At 40.0% G+C, this 21,194-nt stretch overlaps 1 protein-coding gene across 1 annotated transcript in view; it reads left to right on the top strand.

Annotated features, from left to right (window-relative positions):
* The window catches only part of GNA12 (G protein subunit alpha 12), a 38,643-nt gene that overhangs the window by 3,113 nt on the left and 14,336 nt on the right, over positions 1-21,194 (top strand). Inside the window, exon 2 of the mRNA XM_057416914.1 lies at positions 11,017-11,232. Within this exon, the coding sequence (XP_057272897.1) occupies positions 11,017-11,232 (216 nt within the window). The remainder of the gene's footprint in view (positions 1-11,016; positions 11,233-21,194) is intronic.

Below are 21,194 nucleotides of genomic sequence, written 5' to 3' on the forward strand. Positions count from 1 at the left end.
AATTGAGTAATACTTTCTTGTGTTCAACTTTTTTCTGTGGATAACCATAAAATGTTTCAAGTAAACTTGTTCTGCTTCTTTGATGTAAATTGTCAAGTGAATCTGATTGCTATTCTTTCTATAGTAGTGTTTAGATTACTTATTCTTTTCACTTTTTCAGGAAGTTCAGACTAGAATCATCACTCATTAAGACTAAATGGAACGGAGATCATCATGTGTCTGGCTTACCAGAAAATATATAACATGAATTCTTATAATATGATATGTGGACTGTGTGAGAATGATCCTATCAAATAGCATATGAATCTGTTTGATGTTAAGTACAGCTGCAGCAACCTTGGCCCCTTTTTCCACACAGTTCTCAGCATGGTCAAACAATGGTTCTGTTAAGCTTCTGCAACACTGAGATCTGAGTTAGAAATGCAGTGTAAATCTCTGGGATTAAATGGTCAATTTTCATTTTCCAGCCATGACTAAACTTCTCACTGAAGGAGGAGGTTTCCTACTCTCTCAATAGTGCTTGATATTTCTGAAGTGCTTATTGCAGTAGTATTTAGTCAGTCTATACAGCTTATGGAGAAAGAGGAAACTGATTCAGAGAACAGTCAAACCTTTTTAAAATAACATTGCTCAAGTATTCATTGACATTAGTGTCTGCTTCCATTTTATCCAGAGTTTTCAGCTTCTTCCTTTTCTGATATCTTTCCAGTGCTGAGTTCTCTCCTCACCCTGTTCTTGCTATTTCTCGTCTCCTACTTTGGGGAAACCCTAGTTAGAAACAAAATGCTGAAACGAAATAAATCTGTGATACAGAATTTACTTTTCATTTAGTACAGGTGATGGTTCAGGGCCTTGCTAGCTTTTTCTGGTATTTGTGGGATGGTCTTCAAATACATTAGTTTTGCTTTGGTTTAAGGTAAATAGTCATCGGTTAACTAGGGTTTTGCTTGTTAATCGGGGCTAAGTTTCAAAGTCACTTTCTGAAACTTTTTGATGACTGAAGTGAAAAGCAGTAGTGTTAATGTTCTGGTATGAGTACACAGGCTTCGTAACTTTAGCACACCCACCTGGAAAAGGAAAGTGGATAGGACAGGGCTAGCTGCTGCAGCATGAATTTTAAGATGACTCTTGGGTTTTCAGGGAAGCTTGGAAAACTTTCTGTACCTTTAGTTTCAAATCTGTGAGATGTCTGATCATGTTAAATGAGCATTTTGATGCCTTCCAACTACAGCTGAAGAAATCTTTTGATACCTTCCAAAACAGATAGGTTGGCCTTGCTACTTCCTTTGATAACAGTTAAAGGTCTTAGATACCTGATGAATCATGGCTCTGATGTTCCTTGTCTAAATGTTATTTTGTTTCAAGTACAAGAATGTCATGCTGCTTGAAAAAACCTGGTTCAGCTGCATAAGAAAATAATCTACAAGAGCAAGAGTGGTTCTTGCACCAGCTTCTTTGGGGGATTTCAATCTGAAAAGAGGAAAAAAAGTTCAGCTTTTAAAAGCCTAAAGTATAATCTGTTGAGGTTTCTGGTAATGTTATTCCAGTGTTGAAAATGAGAAAGCCACCTGAAGGTTTCAGTACGTCTGTGAGTGTGTTCTTGTTGTCTGTGGTGATTGACTGAGGAAGTACTTCTGAGGAAATGTCATGTAACTTTGCTTGAAGGCTCTGAGTTTGGGGGAGAAAACCAAAGATTTTGAACATGAAGATTCCCTTAGGATATATCTTTGGGACTATTGAGTGCAGTTGTAGTACACATGGGTATACATGAGAGTTTCTTCTTATCAGCTTGTATTTGAGTGACAGTAGAGCGGACAAAATGAGTAGCCCGTGCTGAAGCCCATTTTAAGGTGAGCTTTGGACTTCTGCAGCCAATACTAAGCCCAGACAGCTGCTGTTTCGTTGCTGCAGGTACTCTGTATACCTTGAATGGGCTTATGTTCATGGTCTCTGACTATAAGGTAGGTGTACTTTGTGTCACTGAAAACCAAAACAAGAAAACCTGCAACTTGTAGACTTCAGTCAGGTACAGATAGGAACTCTGAGAAGTGGGAAAGAATAGTCCTCAGTTTAGTTGGGAGCTACACTTTAAGTGACCAAATTACCTAGTCATTTATAATGCAAGCATATTTCTTCTAACAGTGCAAAGGTGAAGGGGGCATAGAATACATCTTCCCATTATGTAAACTCTAGTTACTCCTTAAATTGACTTGACTCCACATTCCCTTGGGTTTACATGCAGATGAGCCTGTTAGGAGGGGATGATAGTGACACTCAATCTGTTGCTTCAAAGCTGGGGTCTAGCTCTAATTGAGTAGTTGGTCACAGGACAGTGTCAGTCTCATTTCTGCTGGGACACCTTCTTCTGAAAGGAATGACAGTACATGGTAAAAACTGTGGCTAATTAGGAGCTTTTGCATTAAATTTAACATACAAGTGGTAAAGTTGTGTGATAGAACCTGTATTTAAATCTGATTATCCAGATTGTCTGTTTATGCTCATCTGATTATCTGTTTATGCTTATACCATGTTGTGGTTATTGTAACACAAAAATAATATAAAATTATGTAGAAAAAAGTGAAAAAAAAAGTTGAAGTCTTGTTGGTTTTCCTGTTCAGGTTCATTTAATCAATGAAACTCTTACGGACTTCCAGTTGATGTATTTTCTGTGTCTTAAATACAAAATCCATCAGCTCTGGTGGGCTCTTTGCCTTGGGATGTGTCTTGCTTGGGCTAGGAGAGAGCAGTCTGTCTTCATCATGGTGGACAGTGGGAGAGGAGTAATGGTCAGTAGTAAGTGATAAATATTCATCGTTGTTCGAAAATAGAGCTTACAATGCTCTTGTGATGTAGTCATTAGGATTGCAGAACATGGGTTAGTCCCTGGAGACTGTAGACACATACTTTGATGTTTTCCAGACAAAAGTTTAGTCACTTGAGTGACTAAATTTGGGAGCTTACATTATATTCAGTTGGTTGATTGTACATATATAATGAACTTGGAAACAGTATTGGCAAAGAAACAGCAAATTGTGCTACTAGCATGTTTACAAGAAAACTTTGGAGCACAGGCAAACTAGTGCACATTGTTTGAAAAAGTAAGTTTCAATGCAGATTACAACAAGAGAAAAAACTAAAAGGAATCGGATTGTGGAGTTTCCAAATGACTTTTCTTCACTTGCATGGAGGGGTTTTTACCCTTGTGAGGGTCAGGAGCTGTTCTTGTTATAGCATTGGAAGGCCGTTCCCTCTCTACCCTTCCCTTCTGTTGCAGCACATCTGCTGGGCATAAATATACTGTATATTTACAATATATTTATGAGGGCACATGACAGGGTCTTGAAAACCCGATGGTGATACTTTTGGAGCTGCAGATGCTGCTTCTGCTCTGTTGAAAGCATGAACTAATTATGAACTAGATATTAGCATGATGGTCTCGGGAAAAGAAGCCTCATAATGTAATTCTGGAAGCATTAACTTGGAGAAGAGAAGGCTCAAGAAGGACCTTATCAGTCTCTACAACTGCCTGAAAGTGAGGTGGGGGTCAGTCTCTTCACTGAAGTAATAAGTAATAGGACAAGAGGTAACAGCATCAAGCTGCACCAGGGGAGGTTTAGATTGGATATTAGGAACTGGAAGGGTCCTCAGGCATTGGAACAGGCTGCCTAGAGCAGTGGTGGAGTCACTGTCCGTGGAAGTGTTCAAAAGCTGTGTAGATGAGGCCTCAGTGACACGTTTTAGTGGTGGTCTTGGCAGTGCTGGAGTAATGGTTGGACTTGATGATTTTAAAGGTCTTTTCTAACCTAGTTGATTCTATGATTCTAAGAACTTTATTTTGGGGACCTGCGTCAGTCGTCACTTCTGAGGTCATCATCTCTCTCCTTTGGGTCGAGTTGCAAGTAAAGCTTGCAGTGAGTATTTTTCTTCTGCTGCATTCATCATCTTTTTGCTGGATTCAGTCAAAGACAAGGAGTCTTTTCAGAGTTTCCAGACAAGCAGACATCACTGCTGCTCCCAATTCAGAGATTCAGTGGCTAATCCAAATGTTTCTTAATGTTTGTGTTCCTGTGGACTAAGTAAATGACACTTCCCCTTTGTTCCCACTTTTTATTTGTATGCTGGGCTGGAAGGTAGGTCATCTTTACTGTTTACCCTGCTCTCACCTGGGTGGTACTGGAATATGTGAATGGTGAAAATACACACATAACTGGTGAGCCTTTTTGTTGTCTAACTGGGCTAACTAGTGCTGCTCCCACCCCTAGCCCTTGTGTCTGTCTCGCCTCACAGCAAACTAATACAGGCAGTGGAAACCACCTTTTACATAAATGACTAGGGTTTTGGTGGCGTTTGCTCACTGGACTGGCTTGTGGGCTCAGATGAATGACAACCTATCAAACAGCAGAGGGTGGAACGACACTACCAGGAAAGATGCCCCTTTTGATGGTACCTAAGCTGTTAGACTCACTATGTAACATGAAACCTCATCCTTAATGACATTGGTGTCTCCCATGCTGCTTGGCTATAACTTTCCAAGGACATCGATCAAATAAAACCACCATTAATTCTTTTATGATAGTGTGCCATAAAAGTCTGATTGTCTTGCTCTTACTTGGTTAGTAGTAGGTCACCTTCCAACTGTTCCAAGCAGCAAGTTTTTAAAAAGTGCATAGGACTATATTTGCAAACACTGACAACTTTATTTTTAAAACTTAAAATTGAGAATCTCTTCTTTAGAAGGTTGAGATGTTTTCTAAAAATACAAGTAGGTTACATTTTATCATCTTTCTTAACTTGCCAGTAAGTAATGCTGCTGAGTCCAGTCCCATCTATGGCTGTGTGATTCAGCTTTCTCTGTCTTGTATTGGCACTAGTGATCATGGAGCTGCTGCAGGTTTTTGGTACAGTCAGACTTGCCAGTCCAGCTGGACCTGTGTTCGTACAGCTGCATTTGCTCTGTCCTGTTGCACTGGCTCAAAGGGTCTGTTAGAAGTATCTTGCTGAGGTGGAACTCCTTTTGGCATTAGCTCAGATCTGTATTTGTCTCTCTGAATTGTGATCCTCAGACTTTGCCAGTTTTTTGCCAACAATGATGAGGAAAAGCACAGTGGGAAGCATGTTTGATTCTCCCTGTTCCCTACGATGCGGGTTTGCAGCCATGGGGGAAGACTATATTGCCTATTAGCCATGACCTGAAGTCCCCTGATTGAGTGTTGAGCAGTGATGAGCACTTCTCTCACAACAGTTCCTCTAACTGATACATAGATGCTGGAGATGCAGGGCTTTGGTATGAGGTTGGGCAGTGTATTAACAGTAAAAGCTTAAAATGTAGCTACTGCAGTATTTCATGCTTAACAGTTACTCTGTTGTCTGTGATCTCCTAACTAGTAGTTTCTTCAATTATTTTGAGAAAATACACTGTAGGAGGCTACTTGTATATAAACTCTAAGTAGTTTTGCAAGTTCTCTCTGGACACTTGACTAGAATAATCAAATCTTTTGATCACCTGACTGTCAGCTTGCACTTGGAAGAACCTTCCCTTGCTCACTAGCAAATGCTCCCCAAACCTATTATTCACTTTGCATGTTTGATGCTTAACTGTGGTGCGTTCACTCAGCCACTGAGTTGGGCCATCTGGTGAAAGGTGTGAGATTTTAAGGATAACGAATCCTTCAAGTCCTGGAGTATGTGAATAATTTAAAATGTGAATGTGGTGTTTTATGTAGTAGTATAACAACTGATGTAAAATATTCTTAGATCAAGCTGCTCTTTAAATACTGCGCCACTTCTTTTCATGTATTGGCAAGCATCTCTGGCTTCAAGTCACGCTACTGGTGATAACGTTTCTAAAAATCCCCCCAAAATTGCTTAATTATTATTTAAAAGTACAAGACAACCTGGATTTCTTCTTTTCCAAAGCTAGAACACTTTCCAAAGTAAAGGAAAAAAGTATCTTTGAGTCAGGACCAGCAATGAGCGTTTGTGCAAATGCTCGTAAACCCTTCATACTGCTGGTGAGTAGCAAACATTCTGCTCGGTGCCTAACAGCTGTGCTCTGTCAGGCCATGGATCTAGTGCTTTGTCTCTGACATGGAAAAAAACAACCCACAACCGAACCCGGGTACAAGAACAAGGCCATGTGATACTTTGGTATACTCTCCCAGTTACTGGCAGCCTTTGGTTTCGGAAACTTCTTGAGCCAGGAGCTGCATCTGGAATGTAATTGAATAGTTCTCTTTGGACCTTTCTTCCATCAATTTGTCTTGAATTCTTTTTAAGTCCATTTATACTTTTGGCCAACATCCTATGTAAATGAGTTAAGTCTCTCTGGGAGGTGTACAGGCAAAACCCTTCTTAGTTTAACTCTCCTGTTTGAGATCTGTGTTGCTGCACCACTCTTACAAGTGTACCTCCTGTACTTGTGTAGCAAGGGGCAGGGACAGAATAGTCTTTGTCTACTCCTTTTCTGCAACTGGTCTGTAATTTCTGTAGGTTTCTGGTATATCATGCCTTAGTTATTTTTTTCCTCTTTCTTCTTTCAAAACTGAATTTCTAGCTATGTTTAGTGTTTTCTTCTTGAAAGAAGAAAACTTACTTCATGAGTTAGACCATGTCACACTCTCGTTACACTTTCTCTTGTTCTACGCTCTCTCCGCTCAGGTTTTGTGCATGCCAGGGACATACACAGTGACTTGAATATGTTAAAAATTGTTCAGAAATGAATGGAACAGAGAACTTCCTCCCTAACTGGTGCTTCCAGTATGTTACTGTTTTGCCTGCCACTAGCCTTATCTGTGAATTTTAATTCTTTCCATCTGTGCTTATTCTAGGTCCTGCTTTGACTGCAGCACAAAAGCTTTTGATCAGCTGAACTGTTCAGAAGTTTATTTCATATCAATAGTGGTTGCCACATTTTTTTCCATGTTCCAAATTTGAAAACAGAATGGCAGTTGACAGTGTTCCGTCTTCTGAGTGAAAGAGTGAATTGACATTTTCTACTGTAAATACATAATGCAGAAAAACTGTCATATAGCAGTGCTGGGAAGGTTTACTGTGAAATGAGCACTGCAATTAAAATAGTCTGGTGTTACCTTTGCTATTTGAGCTTGGGAGGGAGTGTTGTACATCCAATAAGACTTGTTTGGTGGTTTTGTCTTACTTGTACCAATGGTGTGTGAGTCCAGATTGAGTTTTTATAAGTATACTTTATTGTTAAATATATTAAACTATTCTGTTCATTCTATAATAAATGGAGATTCTAGTAATTTTAGTTTAAATTGATTCTTCTAAATGAAATCTTTATCTCTGGGCATCAATATAAACTTCAAGCAGTTTTAACTACAGATGAAAGTGACTCTCTGGCTGTCTCCCATGATGGGCTTTTTGGAGGAAAGACCTGCGGAAAGTGTTTTGAATTCTTTCCAGAAAGAGAAAGCCTTTCCTATGGTAACTTGTTCTGCAGATTGATGGGGCAAGGATTATCAGATGCTTCTGTGGCTGCAAAAAAGTGTTGCCAGTAACTCTGAAGTGCGAGAATAGCAGTATGTGGGGTCTAAATTTGGCAATTTTTTTTTCTCCTCGTCTTTCTGACATCTGCTTGTAGCATTTATGGAACTGTTTTGTGGAGATGGAGCAATGTTAAGTTCAGATTCACTTTACTGGGGATCTTGCCGAGTCACAAATACTTTTAACTGCTGAGAGCTGGCTGTTTTACTTGCTCTGTAAAGCTTTTACTCCTGATGCATTGTAGGTGCATCAGAGCTGGTGTGTTCTGCAGATCCTGATTTTGAGAGGTGCTGTTCCTGTGGGTGTGCATAGGACAGCATTCCTACTCACCCGTTTAATATTCTTTATGTTCTTTATTTGGTGTTTAAAATTGGTTTTCTATGTGTGTCTGTATCTGTTTTGTCAGTGTTAAGCTGATGTATCTACATCTGAATCTGCTGCTCTGTCCCAGATTGGACTCTGATTTGGTGCCAACCATTCTTCTCTCTAACACAGTCAGAGGAAGGTGCTGATGCTACATGCTCCCCATGGGTCACCTTAGAGTAGTTAATGCTCTCGCATAGGGTCTCTTAAGTCTAAGTTTAGTTCTCTCACTTGCCCAGTGAGATTCAAACCTGCATTTCCAAGGAGCAGCAGCCAGAAGATAAGTGACTATTCTGGGACTGGAGCAGTCTCTACGCACGATTGAAACTCTGCTCTATGGTTTTCTCCAAACAAATGATGAAACTTTCCTTAACAACAGTCTCTTGAGATCCTCTGTGTCTCCAGCGGGAGCAGGAAAAGGCAGAGCAACAGTGCGGGAAAGTGCGCGGAGGATGGCAATTGCGTGATCTTGCCACCATTCCTTGAAGGGACTGCAGTAGCTGTGAGATGGGTAAGGGTTAAATCAGTCTGAAAGCTGTAAGATGGAAAAGCCGGAGCTGAGCTGAGTGGCTGGGGGAGATGATTGCAGAGAGCTGGAGCCCAAGCAGGTGAAAGGTCAGAGCTGGCCTGTGTGGGCTGGGAGCTCCGCAGGGCCTGCAGCGTGGGGAGATGGTGATCCTGGCCGACGCACAGTGCTGGTTAACCATTTCTGTTCATAAACACTTCTTGCTGCACAGACACAGACCTGGCAGTAAATGCCTATAAATTGTGATGTCCCACCAGTCTTGATTACCACGATGCTTTGGAAAATCAAAGCTCTCAACTAGGGGTTGGGGGAAGCTGACACTGGCTTTGAATTGCAGTTGGGATGGAGCTCTGTGTAAGTGATAGGCTTGCAGAAGTGTCTAATGTTGTGAGACTTCATGTAGGCATCTGCAGTTCAGAAACAGAACAGTATAAGTGATTTTCTTCATGCTTGTATTTGTTAACACAGTTTAAACAATGCAGATCTAGAGACTTCTGTTAATAAAGGGATAAACTGTGACTAGGGATGAGAATTGGCTTTTGGTCTGTGTGACAGTTACTAAATAGTTATGTCTAGAATTTAAAGCAGCAGTTTGTAAATATATTCAATTTTAGTCTTTTCATGGTAGTGTGGATATATATTCTCTACTTTCACTAGAGAATCATAAATATTTACATTTTGGGGAAACTGCACTTCAGGAACACTGTTGCACAGTGACAACCATGATGCTTCTCTTTGAGCTGCTATTCTGTGCCACTCACATTAAATTGCTTCCCAATTCCCTCTCAAATCTTAATTTCCATTGGGAAAATTACTGTTTCTTGTTGTGTGGTGCTGTTAAAGGACTGAAGAGGTGAAAGGTTCAAGTGTTAAGAAAACATACGTGCACTCTTGTGCATAGCTTAAAGTATGCCAAAAAAAAAAATCAATTGTATAATGTGGAAACAGAACTTCAATTTTCTTTATTTCTTTTCATAAACTGTAAAACAAACAAAGAAGAAAACCAAGTACTTTAATACAATCCACAGATTTTACTTGTGAATTAGATGGTACTTAAGATGCTAAGCCACCTTTAAAGGATTTATCAATTGCTGAAATGGTGCTTACTATTGAGACATAACTATTCACCATCTGAAACTAGTTAGTAGAGGTGTAGTTAGATTCAAGACTGAAGTTTCAAAGTTGCTTAGCCTCGTGTTTGGCTTGTTGCCAGGAATATGAAATTAGGTTTCCATAAAAACTGCAAAATGTGAAATTAAGCAGTTTTGGTAATCCTCAGTTAAATTTGAGAACAGGATCACTTTCCTTCCAGATTTTACCAGAAATAAAGTATCAAAACCTACCTGTCATGACTTCTTAGCAAAGGTGTGGCAAGTTGAGAGAGTAGGGTGATACTGATGGAAAACTGCACCTGCTTTTCTGAGCCCAGTAGCTTGAAATCTGTGCTGTGTCTTCAGTCTTCTTGTCACTGAGCTTTCCTTCTGGAGGTGACCATTTGCATGGAAGTGTTTAAATGGAAGATGCTCATTATAGTAAATTTCCAAGAAATCTGTCAAGCTGGGGTGTACAGCATCCAAATATCAAAATCAGGCTGAGTTGGGCATGTTCAGCTTGGAGAAGATAAGGCCCTGGTGAGACTTATAACGGTCTTCCAGTGCCTAGAGAGAGCCTACAAGAAATCCAGAGTGCAGCTTTTTACAAGGTATTGTAGTGACAGGACAAGGGGGAATGGCTTTAAGCTGACAGATAAGGGTTGTTTAGATGAGACAATAGGAAGAAATTCTTTACTATGAGGGTGGTGAGGCACTGGCACAGGTTGCCCAGAGAAGCTGTGACTGCTACATCCCTGGCAGTGTTCAAGGCCAGGTTGGACGGGGCTTGCAGCAACCTGTTCTAGTGGAAGATGTCCCTGCCCATGGCAGGGGGTTGGAACTGGATGAGCTTTAAGGTCCCTTCCAACCCAAGCCATTCTGTGATTCCAAAATCATGCTTTACAGCACCATGCTTTTTGGATCTTGCTAGTTCGGTATTGCTATCTTTTTCACCTAAATATTTAACTGGTTAGTGGAAGCATACAGCACTGGAAGTTGGTAAGTTCCCTCAATTTTAGTTGCTCAGTATACTTTGCTTCACCAGAATATACAGCTTTTCCTTCAGCAATGTTTTTTTTGAGGCTCTTCTGATCTCCTAAGGCTTGAGACTAGTAGCATGTAATTTTTGTTATCTAAACCCAAATGAAAAGAGAAAGATGGAAGAGCTCTCTTTCAGGCACGGTGTTACTTTTAAAACTACAGCTGTGAGGATCATACATTAGTTCCCAGGTACTTCTCTCACACATTCAGTGTTTACTTTCTGTTATCTGTTGGTAGTATTGCTTACTGCAACTAGCTGTTGCTGCTAGTGTATTTTTCCACCTGGAGAAATACATTGTGGATAAGTTGCTTATACAAACAAGCTCTTTCTATCTTATTTCTGCTGGAGACGTTGCAATAAACGATATTTATGATTCTCATCTGAGTTCAGTCTCACAAGAAAAATAAAAGAGTTTCAAGTACCTCTGAGTCCTTGTTCTTTTCCACTTTAATCTTTTTATCACTGACTTTCTTATCTGAATCATTCTTTAGGGCTGCAGGGTTCTGGTTGATGCACGGGACAAACTGGGGATCCCTTGGCAGTACACGGAGAATGAGAAGCACGGAATGTTTTTGATGGCTTTTGAAAACAAAGCTGGAATGCCCATAGAGCCTGCCACCTTCCAGCTGTATGTACCCGCACTGGGAGCGCTGTGGAGGGATTCGGGAATCAAGGAAGCCTTCAGCCGTCGGAGCGAGTATCAGCTGGTGAGTATGTCCATCTTCATGGTGGTAAGGAAAAAGTTCCCTGCCATATACATCTCTCTTCAGTTGAAAGATTGCTTGCTACATGCAAGATTCAGGCATCAGATGATCATCACCGTTTATAGTAGTGCTGTAAATCTGAGCACTTCAGCAGCAGAAACAAGTGGTAATTGGAGCCAAACTTGAAAAACTACATGGCAGTAAAGAGGGAGTGGAAAAGTGCACATGACTGGATAAACTGGAAGAGCAAGAGGAACCAAAAAAGGCAGGAATTGGTTGAACTAAAAATATTTTAGGAGCTCAGTAGGTCTGTTCATAGCAGGTCACTGATGAAGGCACACTTAATTTGTAACTTTCCAGTCCTGCCAGCTTGCACTATATTGATACTGGCAAACTATTCCTGTGTGCAGATCTTTTTGAAGTGAATGCACCACCCATTCCGGCTGCTGCTATTTGGCTGTTTCTTTTCATCCTGACGTCTGCAAGTGAAACTTGGATAAGCACTGAAAGATGACAGTGAGCGTAAAAATGTGCTATCTTCCTTGCTTTCTCATTATTAGGTTTTCATGCTCTTGTGCCAAAATAGCTGCACTTCTGGTATGGAATATGTTTCTGACAGCTGTTAATAACCTACTCTTTCTCTTCCTATGTACAAGATGGGTTTTTTCCTCTTTTTTTTTCAGTGAAACCACATAGTGATCCATGCAACCTAGTACCGCTAGTCACTTGGAAAATTACATGTGGTGACATCCTAATTGTTCTAGTAAATCTTTGATTTTGGCATATTAATGTGCAGGTAGAAGTCTGTTTTGAGTGTTTTGTCCCCAGACTGCATCCAGCTTTTTTTCCTTTTTTATTAAGGAGAAACAGTTACAGTTGAAATTCTTCATGCCTCATATGTTATCAATGTTTAATTAGAGGAGCTAGGTAGAGAATGGAAGCATGGGTTTGTATAGTCTCCCTTAAACTCTTAAGAAGGAACTTGATACTGCTGAAGGAAAGCTGGAGAGATTCAGTAGTGAAATGTTTGTTTCCTCATGCTGCTCCTCTCTGCAGGTTCTCTAGTGTCTGATACTGTAGTTAAATTTATGTTGCAGCCCTTAGGTACTCTTCTGTCTCCACTAGTATATTCCTGATTTGTCTTGTTCGGTACCTTTGAAATCAGTCACTGAAGTATCAACGAGGCTGCTAAATGGCTGAAAAATAAAGGCTAGGTAAAGCTGTTACAGGATGATTGTTTAAACCTCCTTTCCTCGGGCTAAAAATGTAACAATTTCCATGTTACAGTGCTGGGAATGGGGGGAAGGATGTGCGGGGCGGGAGAAGACAGATTAATTGTTCCGTAATTCCTTGCATCTGTAGACACAGACTAAGACTTTGCTGTTCTAAGCGCTGTTCAAATGTGGGATAAAAAGATGGTTCATGCCATAGGGAACTTGAATTTAACATGAGATAACTACTAAGAGAATCCAGTATAGTAAGGAATAATTACACCAGCAGCCTGTTAAGAATTGCTTTTTTTTTTTCTGGGAAATGCTATGAGCAAGCATGGGGTTTGTTTTTAGGAGGAGATTCAGATGGGGATCATGTGGGAGGTTCATTCCTGTACATGTTAGCAATAAAACTGCATCAAACTGGAAAAAAAGAAGTCCAGTTTGTTGAATAAATAGCATTCCAAGACTAGTAGGCCTACCTCTGCATTCTCTGGCTTTGAGGATTAAACAGGAAATTCCAAAAAATAAAAAAGGCCCACAAACCCAAAGCACACAGGCATGCAACTGATCATTTAATACACTGTCATCTTCAACACCATGGTATAGTTCTCTCATGCATCTTTTTGGATGGCATTCATATAACCTTTTTAGTAATACTGGAACTGCCTGCAGGTACCAGAGGGGTTGTCAGTAGTGCAATGATATGGTGTATTACTGAACCACTGTGTAACTTGGTCCTGCTGCATGCATCTGTGGCATTAAACTCGAAGATCTTGGGTGCTGCTGTTTTACTGGGCAAGCTGCATCGCTAATAGATTATAATGTACCTGAGTTGTAAATAAAAAGCGCTTACATACATTTAAAATAATTCTCTGCAGTATTATTCTCGAGGATACAAATGCTACTTCTGGATTGATTGCTAAAAGAATTACTAACACCTGCATAGCTTGAACAAGTTTCCATGCCTTGCTTCTAGGTTCAGCAGAAGTCTAATTCCCGGAGTACATGGGGCTTAGCAGCAGTGCAGCCCCTTTTAACAAAATAAGTTTAAAACTGCTTAAGTTCTTAAAGAAAGCAGGTGGTTTAAGGAAATGCCTTATTTATAATTATATATGATATGTATAAACCCATACCTTCATTTAGTTTAAACCCTCACTGGATATAGTATAGACTCATGTAAATAAATAGAAGCCAGATACGGTCCGCACTGAGAAAATAAATCTTTTCTGAACTGATTTTAACTAAGGCTAAAGAAAACCTCTGCATCAGCACTCCCTTTCTGACAGAGTATAAATGTGCTATTATATGCAATATACTTTATTTGAACTGAATTTATTATGTTTAGAATAATTTTTAAATCATCACTAAGATTGTGAAGCTTTGCTTTACTGTCATCTTTCTGAATGCCTCTCAACAATCCTTGAAATAATAACCCTGCTCAGCGCTTGCATTTTCTTTACCCTGGTCTTGCAGTCAGCTGAACACCGGCTCCTTTTTCTATTATTGTTATTATTTTAGCTGCTGAGCAATGGGACATGTTGGTCTGCTTTTGAACTCTCTATTTTTTCTCCAGGAAGTTGTGTGACTGTTTAAAAATACAAAGTAGAACATGTTGGCGGGTTAACTAGAGCTGAAAATCAGTGTACAGGTGTCTTCCTATGGTCTGTCACACTGAGCTTAATGACTGATTCATCAGTAGCAAAATAGTTGAAAGAAAATGGCTCTGACCATAACCCCTATGTAATTGGAAAGCTGCTTCTCTCGGTCTACAGAAGCTGCCTCTGGCATTTCAGTGTTTTCTGCTTCACATTCAGTGCCTAGAAGTGCTGTTTGTAAATGCCTGTCTGGGTCTTTGAGCATTTCAGAAGCGAGTGGGTGGATTCTACAATAGCAGGGTGCTTTATTGCTTCTTTTCTTCAGTCTTTCTTAAAGCAGACTAACCAATTTCACTTTCTTTTCACAAACATCAGCTTCTTGCTCTTCCCCTGCCCCAGCCTGTCCCCACCAACCCAAGTTCCTCTGTTCCTTGTATGCAAGCCAAGTAGTCTGGGGACAAAAGCTTCATTGTATATTTGGTTACATTGTCACGTCTCCGTCCTCATTTTTTAACTACTAGAATAGGAATTCCTTTGTAATCAGGATGTGATTCTTCTCTCCTCTCCCTTGCCCTCATTATCCTACCCCATTTTCTGTCTGTATATTAGAAATGAATACATTCATCACGTGTTGCAAAATGTCCTGTAACATTTGTTCTGTTGAGGTTGCCCGTGGTACTTTGGGCAACTGGATATTAATTCTCCATTGCCAGCAGGTGGAGACAAATTCTATTTTGAATGGCTTCTTGCAGAAAGGACCCTGGGATTTCAGTGATCATTTGGCTGAAAGGGTGGAAGCTTCTTCACTTTGATCCTCATAACAAGTATTTGGGTATATTTGGGAGTTCAGGTGCATGTATCTGCAAGCTTTTTCGCACCTATAAATGTTGTTTCCTTTTGTGCCATAAACACATTGAGGCCAAGGTAGGATCTGCTTTGGTCAGTTGGTTTCTGTTTTGGCTTCTGTTCTTCCTCCCAAGTTTCTAGTGGGAGAATGTGAGAAGCCATTTACTTTGGTTTTAATGTGTCCAGAACAAATGAAATCTGAAGTGAGGTTAGCTACTGTCTTGACTTGTTACAACTTGGCACACTTCGTGTCATTGTGGTTAAAGATGGGACAAATAGGGCATGTCAGGCAAGAAAATTACACTTTTGTCACGGTTGTAACAGAATCATACTGTGTGTGCCAGCCTGTTACAGAGCTTGAGGTAACAACAAGTAGATCTGCAGAGGCCATCATCTGGCTTCATCAATTCTTAAAGCAAAACTAACATTGTTTTATCAGCTTTTTTAAGCATGTACATTGTTTTTGGTTTTGTTTTTGTATCTCCATCCTAACTAGTCAAAGCAGTATCTTATTTGAATGATTCTTACTGCTTCCCTTCAAGACACCAAGTCTTTCTAGCCTGTAACTATGTATTTCAAGAGCTCCTGAACTTTTCCTGTGGTACAAGTCATATTCTTATCTCTTCAGCATTGATGGGGCTGTTTACTCTGAACTCCAAAGCTTATTTGCAGTTAAGGCAACTGTGCTGAGTTGTTCGCCTGCAGCTACACTGGCTTCTGACTTGTGCTTACAGATACCACCCTTCTTGATACAGAAGAGAGCATGGCTATCCAAGGAGGCTGCAAAAGGCATCTGTTTCAATGCAGATATTCTTAATATGCAAAATATGTTCATAATCCATTACTAGAGCATCAATTTAAATGTAATATTGATCTATTATTGTTGATGTTAACTCACTGTTGAAATAATTTCTAATTTTTAATAACTCCTTTTTAGAAAGACCCAAGAAATTGAACGTCAGTGCTAATGGGAAGTAGGTTCCAGAGAGGGAAGTAAGGGGCTTGCAAGACCAGAACTTACTACTGTGTCCATAGCTATTTTTAGATCTGTGCACAGGGAATTGTATGAACACTTCCACTAGTACTTCAAATACTAAGAGCCTCTAAAGCCTTGGATGTTGGAAGACTCTGGAAAATGTTTTAAAGAGCCTTTCTTTTATATCAATTCACCATTCTCTGAGTGTTTTGAGGTTTGGGGTTTTTGGGGATGTTTGTAACAGGACACGAGTCACTCCCCTGTGAATTAACTGTCTTTTTTTCCTCTAAGCAGACATTTGAAATAAACAGAAATGGTTAAATTGTACTTGCCATAACTGATAGTATGCTGGAAGTGTCACATAGTGAGCAGCCTTCTCCGGGTGTTAGTATAACTTTGTTGCTGCATTGTCCTTATGCAAGGAGCTGATGGCCTCAAGGCCTCATAGAGAGCCAGCTGTGTGTTCGGGCGGTATTGGAGGTGAAGCACACTAATTCTTGATTCAGAGTGGATAAACTGTTGCTTAAATGTCTTTACTTTGGTACAGAAATAGTAGGTATGGCAATAACGCAAGATGATCAGGAGTTCAGCTGTATACTGGCTGCTGTAGCTTATGGAGCATATGTGGCAGCATTTGACCACCTCTAGCAGACAAGGGAGTTGAGATGTTGGGCAGCAGAGTACTAGCTTGACATAAAGTCGGTGACTTTTGAAGTGGCATGTTAAACGAAATCTGCTGGAGTGGACTGTGCTTGAGCTCATGAAGTTCAACAAGGCCAATTGCAGGCTCCTGCACCTAGGTCAGGGTAATCCCAAGCACAAATACAGGGTGGGCAGAGAATGGATTGAGAGGGGGTGGACTAGATGGCCTTTGAAGGTCCCTTCCAACCTATACTATTCTGTGATTCTAAATTACGTAGATTTTTTTTCTTATCTGGATGGGACATACCACTCTGACCCAGAAAACTGATGGATTGGCAGTAATGCTACAAACCAGAAAGTCATGTTTGCTGTTTCTGAGCCTTGATACCATATTAACTTAAAAGGTCAGTAACCTGCAGACTTCATCTGTACAGCTTAAATAATATCATGCTCGGGACTCATATAGCAGGTTGAGTTATGGAGATGTATCTCTTCAGTTAAAGATCTAAGCAAGGTTTTATGGCAGTATTGTGGCAATCAAGGGACAGATTTAAGTTCTTAGTTCTAGTTTTGCCCTCTAATACCGAGACCTCAAAAGTTGATGGTTAAGTTGTGAAGTTTGACTCATCAACAGCAAAAGAAGTTAACTGCTTGTGTAAGTACAATACTGCAAAGCATTCTGTCTGATGTGTAGTAGGCAGGATTAGCAGTTGGAGTCCCTGGCTTCTAATCCTGTCTCTAAGACGAAATAGGAAAATTTTTTTAGATTAAAGTCTCAAGTAAGAACTCCCAAACAAAAGTGGCATTTTGTTCAAGAGGTGAGAGTTGGCGAGTTACAGTTTGGGCTTTATTAAAAATTGAGAAGGTAACATAAAGCAAAATGCAGCTGGAAATCTTTGCACAAGATTCTGTGGATATTGGCTAATACTGTGTAGTTTGTCAGTTCGCATCTATAGAAGTTAAATGCACAGTCTCATATTTGCAGTATTCCAAAAATAAATGCTCAAATGAGATAGGTTGATGGGCCTGCTGCCACCAGAGGAACTTCTTGAGCAGCATTTGGCTGTACCAGCAGTAGTGTGTCTTGACAGCCACTGAGGTTCACATTGAGAACTAAGCTGGAGCAGAAGGCAGAGTTGAGGATGCCTTCGTAACACGTTGTCTGTCACCTACAGCAAGGAGTGCTTCACTTGCTAATCTTGCTTTAAGTGCCACTGACCAAGAGGTGAGAAGAGCGTGCATTTAAAGTAGACTGGATTCAAAACCATTTAGAAATCTAAATTGTTTTAGACTGAAAATCATTTTGAGCTCCAGCAAAATCCACTTGTTCAATACCTTTTTCTCAATGACAGAAGCCATTCTCTCAAGCAGAACCATCCATAGAAAGCTATGTGATGGGTAAAACGGTTATTAGCTGTTGTGAAATACTTTCTGCTTTTGGAGAGAAATAACAAGAACCAGAAAGGTTGTGAATTATAACCTTTTCAAAACAGTACAAATGGAAAAGTGTTAGAGAGCAGCAATTTGTAACAGTACCTACCTGAAGTCTCAACCAGGCATTAAAGCTCTCAGTACTAAATGCTCTGTGGAAAAATAAAAGGATTCTTAACCTAAAGCCAGGAGCAACTTATGGCATGACAAAATGCAACAGCTGGATGAAATGTAGCCTGCATGGAATTGGGAGGATAAGTTGGAAAGTAACGAGCAAATCATACATAATAAATAAGTGGATAACAAGAAATTGATATGGCTACCATATGGGAACTGAGACAGACACTGGATAAAGAGAGCTGTGCTACTGGCTGTTCTAGTGCTCTGTGTAGTGAATTCCTGGCACTCTACAATTTTTCCTGTTTTATTTTACTTAAAGATCAAAAACTTAAAGCAAAATCAATTCAAAAGCCTTTAAAAGGTACAGTGCATTAATGCACTTCATTAAGGCCCTGCTGTCAATGGATACCAAAAGGCTGAAATTCAGACTTTGTGTGGTCCTACTTTTTAACTTTTAGGTTCTTGGAGGTAGATTAAAAAGCCTAGTATTTTTATGGTACTATGTAAGGCTGCCTGTAGGAGTTTTTGCTTTTGGCCTTCAGATGCCAATAAATCTTGTCTGTATTTTTGGTGTGGTTAAGGTGAATGAGAGAAATAACTTCATAGATACAGCTCCCATGTTGAAAATTCATTATGAGAATTTGCATCTTGCCTAATGACTGCCATTTTTCTAGTTGAAAGATTTCTTTTTCCTCATGTGTGTTTTATTAAGAACAAACTTCTTTTGTCTTTACCTCTTGTAATTGAGCCCATTAGAGAACTGTCTGGGTGCTCCAAAGGTTTACAGAATAAATACTGTACTTGTCCTTGCCTCTCTGCGTGTGGTAGCAGTTATAGGTTGATGTCTTACTTTCAGCAATAGCACTGAAATACAAAATCTAATGGGTTTAGCCTGGAAAAGTCCTTTTGGCTCCCAGCTCTTGAGAATAAATGCTACCCTGCTTCTGGAAAGAAGCTTTGATTTTATTATGCATAAAATAATTAGAAGAAATACTCAGTATGTCTGTCTTTGCAGAATTGTTGTTCTAAGCTCTAATTAGCGCTACTCTAAATCTTGCAGGACTGTATTGAATATAAGGATTTGTTCAGAGCAAGTACAGCTGTAATTAATCTTTGCATTCCCATCAAGAAATGCTGGCACATGCTGTGAGAAACAAGGAAGGAAACTTTTCAGTTCAGGCTGTCTGAGCCCGTACCCAACTGCAGTTAAAAACCACTGGAGTAATCTCTTTATCCTTTTCTAGTGTGCAGGAAAGTTCTGGGCAGAGACAAATCCAACCCACTGAGCAGCCTTTAGCTTTTGATCATGCTGTTTCGTGTCATGTTCAGAAAGTTTCTAATGGATCTCCATAATTCAAGAGACTTCAAAATTGGCAACTAATATCTCCATAGAGATTCCCAGTAACAAGAATGTATTCCAGATATCCAAGTGAGTTAAGAACATTTAAAGGTGTGCTCTCTGTATGACTAAGGGAGTTTAATAAAGAATTCCTGCTGAAATTTGCTGGAAGCAGGAGAAAGCTCATATATGAAGTAATGAGCATATGCATAGATTAAAACCGTGGCAGCATGAGGACAACCTTTATTGTAGTTGCAGCAAAGCACCTGCATTATGCAGAGACATATATGTAAATATTTATCTATCTTAAAAACAATGAAGAATATTGTTTCTAGTGGAAGGGCTCCACTTGTCAGACTGGTCTCGACCCTTTAATCTCAAAAGATATAGCTGAAATGGAGGCTATTATATTTGTGTTCCTATGGTACGGGTTTTCAAAGCTTTTGGTATATTAAAGCTAGGGCACTACCTGAAGATCCAGCAAGGAGTGGCTTAGCTGTGTAAGAGAAAAGAGAGTGTTTGCTACTGGCTTTTGTGCTGTATTAGCAGTTTTCTGACCCCTATAACTGGTTTCAGGAAATTAGGCAAAAATAACCCCACAGGCACTGCAAAAGAAGAGGTGAATGATTTTGTTGAGCCTGACTCCCTGACGTGGCTCACTGTGCTCGGAAGAACAGTGCTGATGATGCACTTCAGAAAGTTCCAGGTTTATAGTTCAGCCTTTTGCACCTCATTTGTATGTTCCCCATAGTAATTCAGCTTTCTTTCATATTTATTGGTACTAGGCATTGTCAGCTCCACTAAGAACTGGGACAGGGAGCAAGAGTGTTCTCAGTGTCTTGTTCCAGGAAGAGGTTAAGGCTTGGATTTTTCAAAGAGGCCACTGAATTTAATAGGATAATGTGCAGTGAATGGTTTCAGGCTTTCCTGAATATTCTAGTTCATAGTAAGCTATGTAGGATTAAGAACAAGTAACAAGCACAGATGAACAAATGAGCAAAAACTTGAAACTAGGTCTGGTTTTTTGTGGGAAGTCCTCCTGGCATGTCTTCTGGGGTTTTATACTTAAGAGAACAGATACTTATATTGTTCTTAACTTGTCATGCTGAGAGTGAATTACATTTAATCAGCCTGCATTCTTTAAAAGGCAGGATCTGACAGAAAGCTGAAAAGGGAAGTCAGGTAGGTTGCTAAGGTAGTGATAACTTGCTTAGTTTGCTGTGTCGTATTCTTGCTAGCTGTCCAAATCTTGATCCTTTACAAAGACTTCTTGAAAAGATTGTAGTTTTCTTTAATGTACTTTTTTCCTATTATCTTCCCCTTTTCCTGCTGTCTCCTTAACAAACCTGCTCTACCTTAAAACCTCGCTTTACTCAATGTGTCACTCAAGGATAGAGCTTAACTTGGGCTGTAGTTCTCTGATAGAGTTATCACTGTGAGCAATAGGAAATGAAGGTTTAGGAAGTTCTGATTTGCACTATGCTCTTGCTTATGTTGGCACAACTCGTTTTTGGAAGGTCTGCTTTAAGTTGGGAAGCTCATCTGAGGCAGAGTGCAACCCTATGACTGATTGTAACTGCAGAGGAAGTAGTGACACGCTGTGGTGTTGGTGAAGGAACAAGCAGTTGGCATCACATCACCTTATCCTGATGCTTGCTGAGGAATGTGGCAGTGTCTTTATCTTGCTGATCCTTCATCTGAGCAGTGCTTCCTTTACTCCGTAAATCTTTCCTGATGCTAAGATAAGATGCCAGTACCTCAAGGATGCTCTTTAGGTTTGTAAATGTTTGTGTTCTAAGTTA

This window comes from Pezoporus wallicus, unplaced genomic scaffold, assembly GCF_028554395.1.
Source record: "Pezoporus wallicus isolate ANWC-B61680 ecotype Strahan unplaced genomic scaffold, APGP_CSIRO_Pwel_v1 scaffold_7392, whole genome shotgun sequence".
Taxonomy (NCBI): Eukaryota; Metazoa; Chordata; class Aves; order Psittaciformes; family Psittacidae; genus Pezoporus; species Pezoporus wallicus.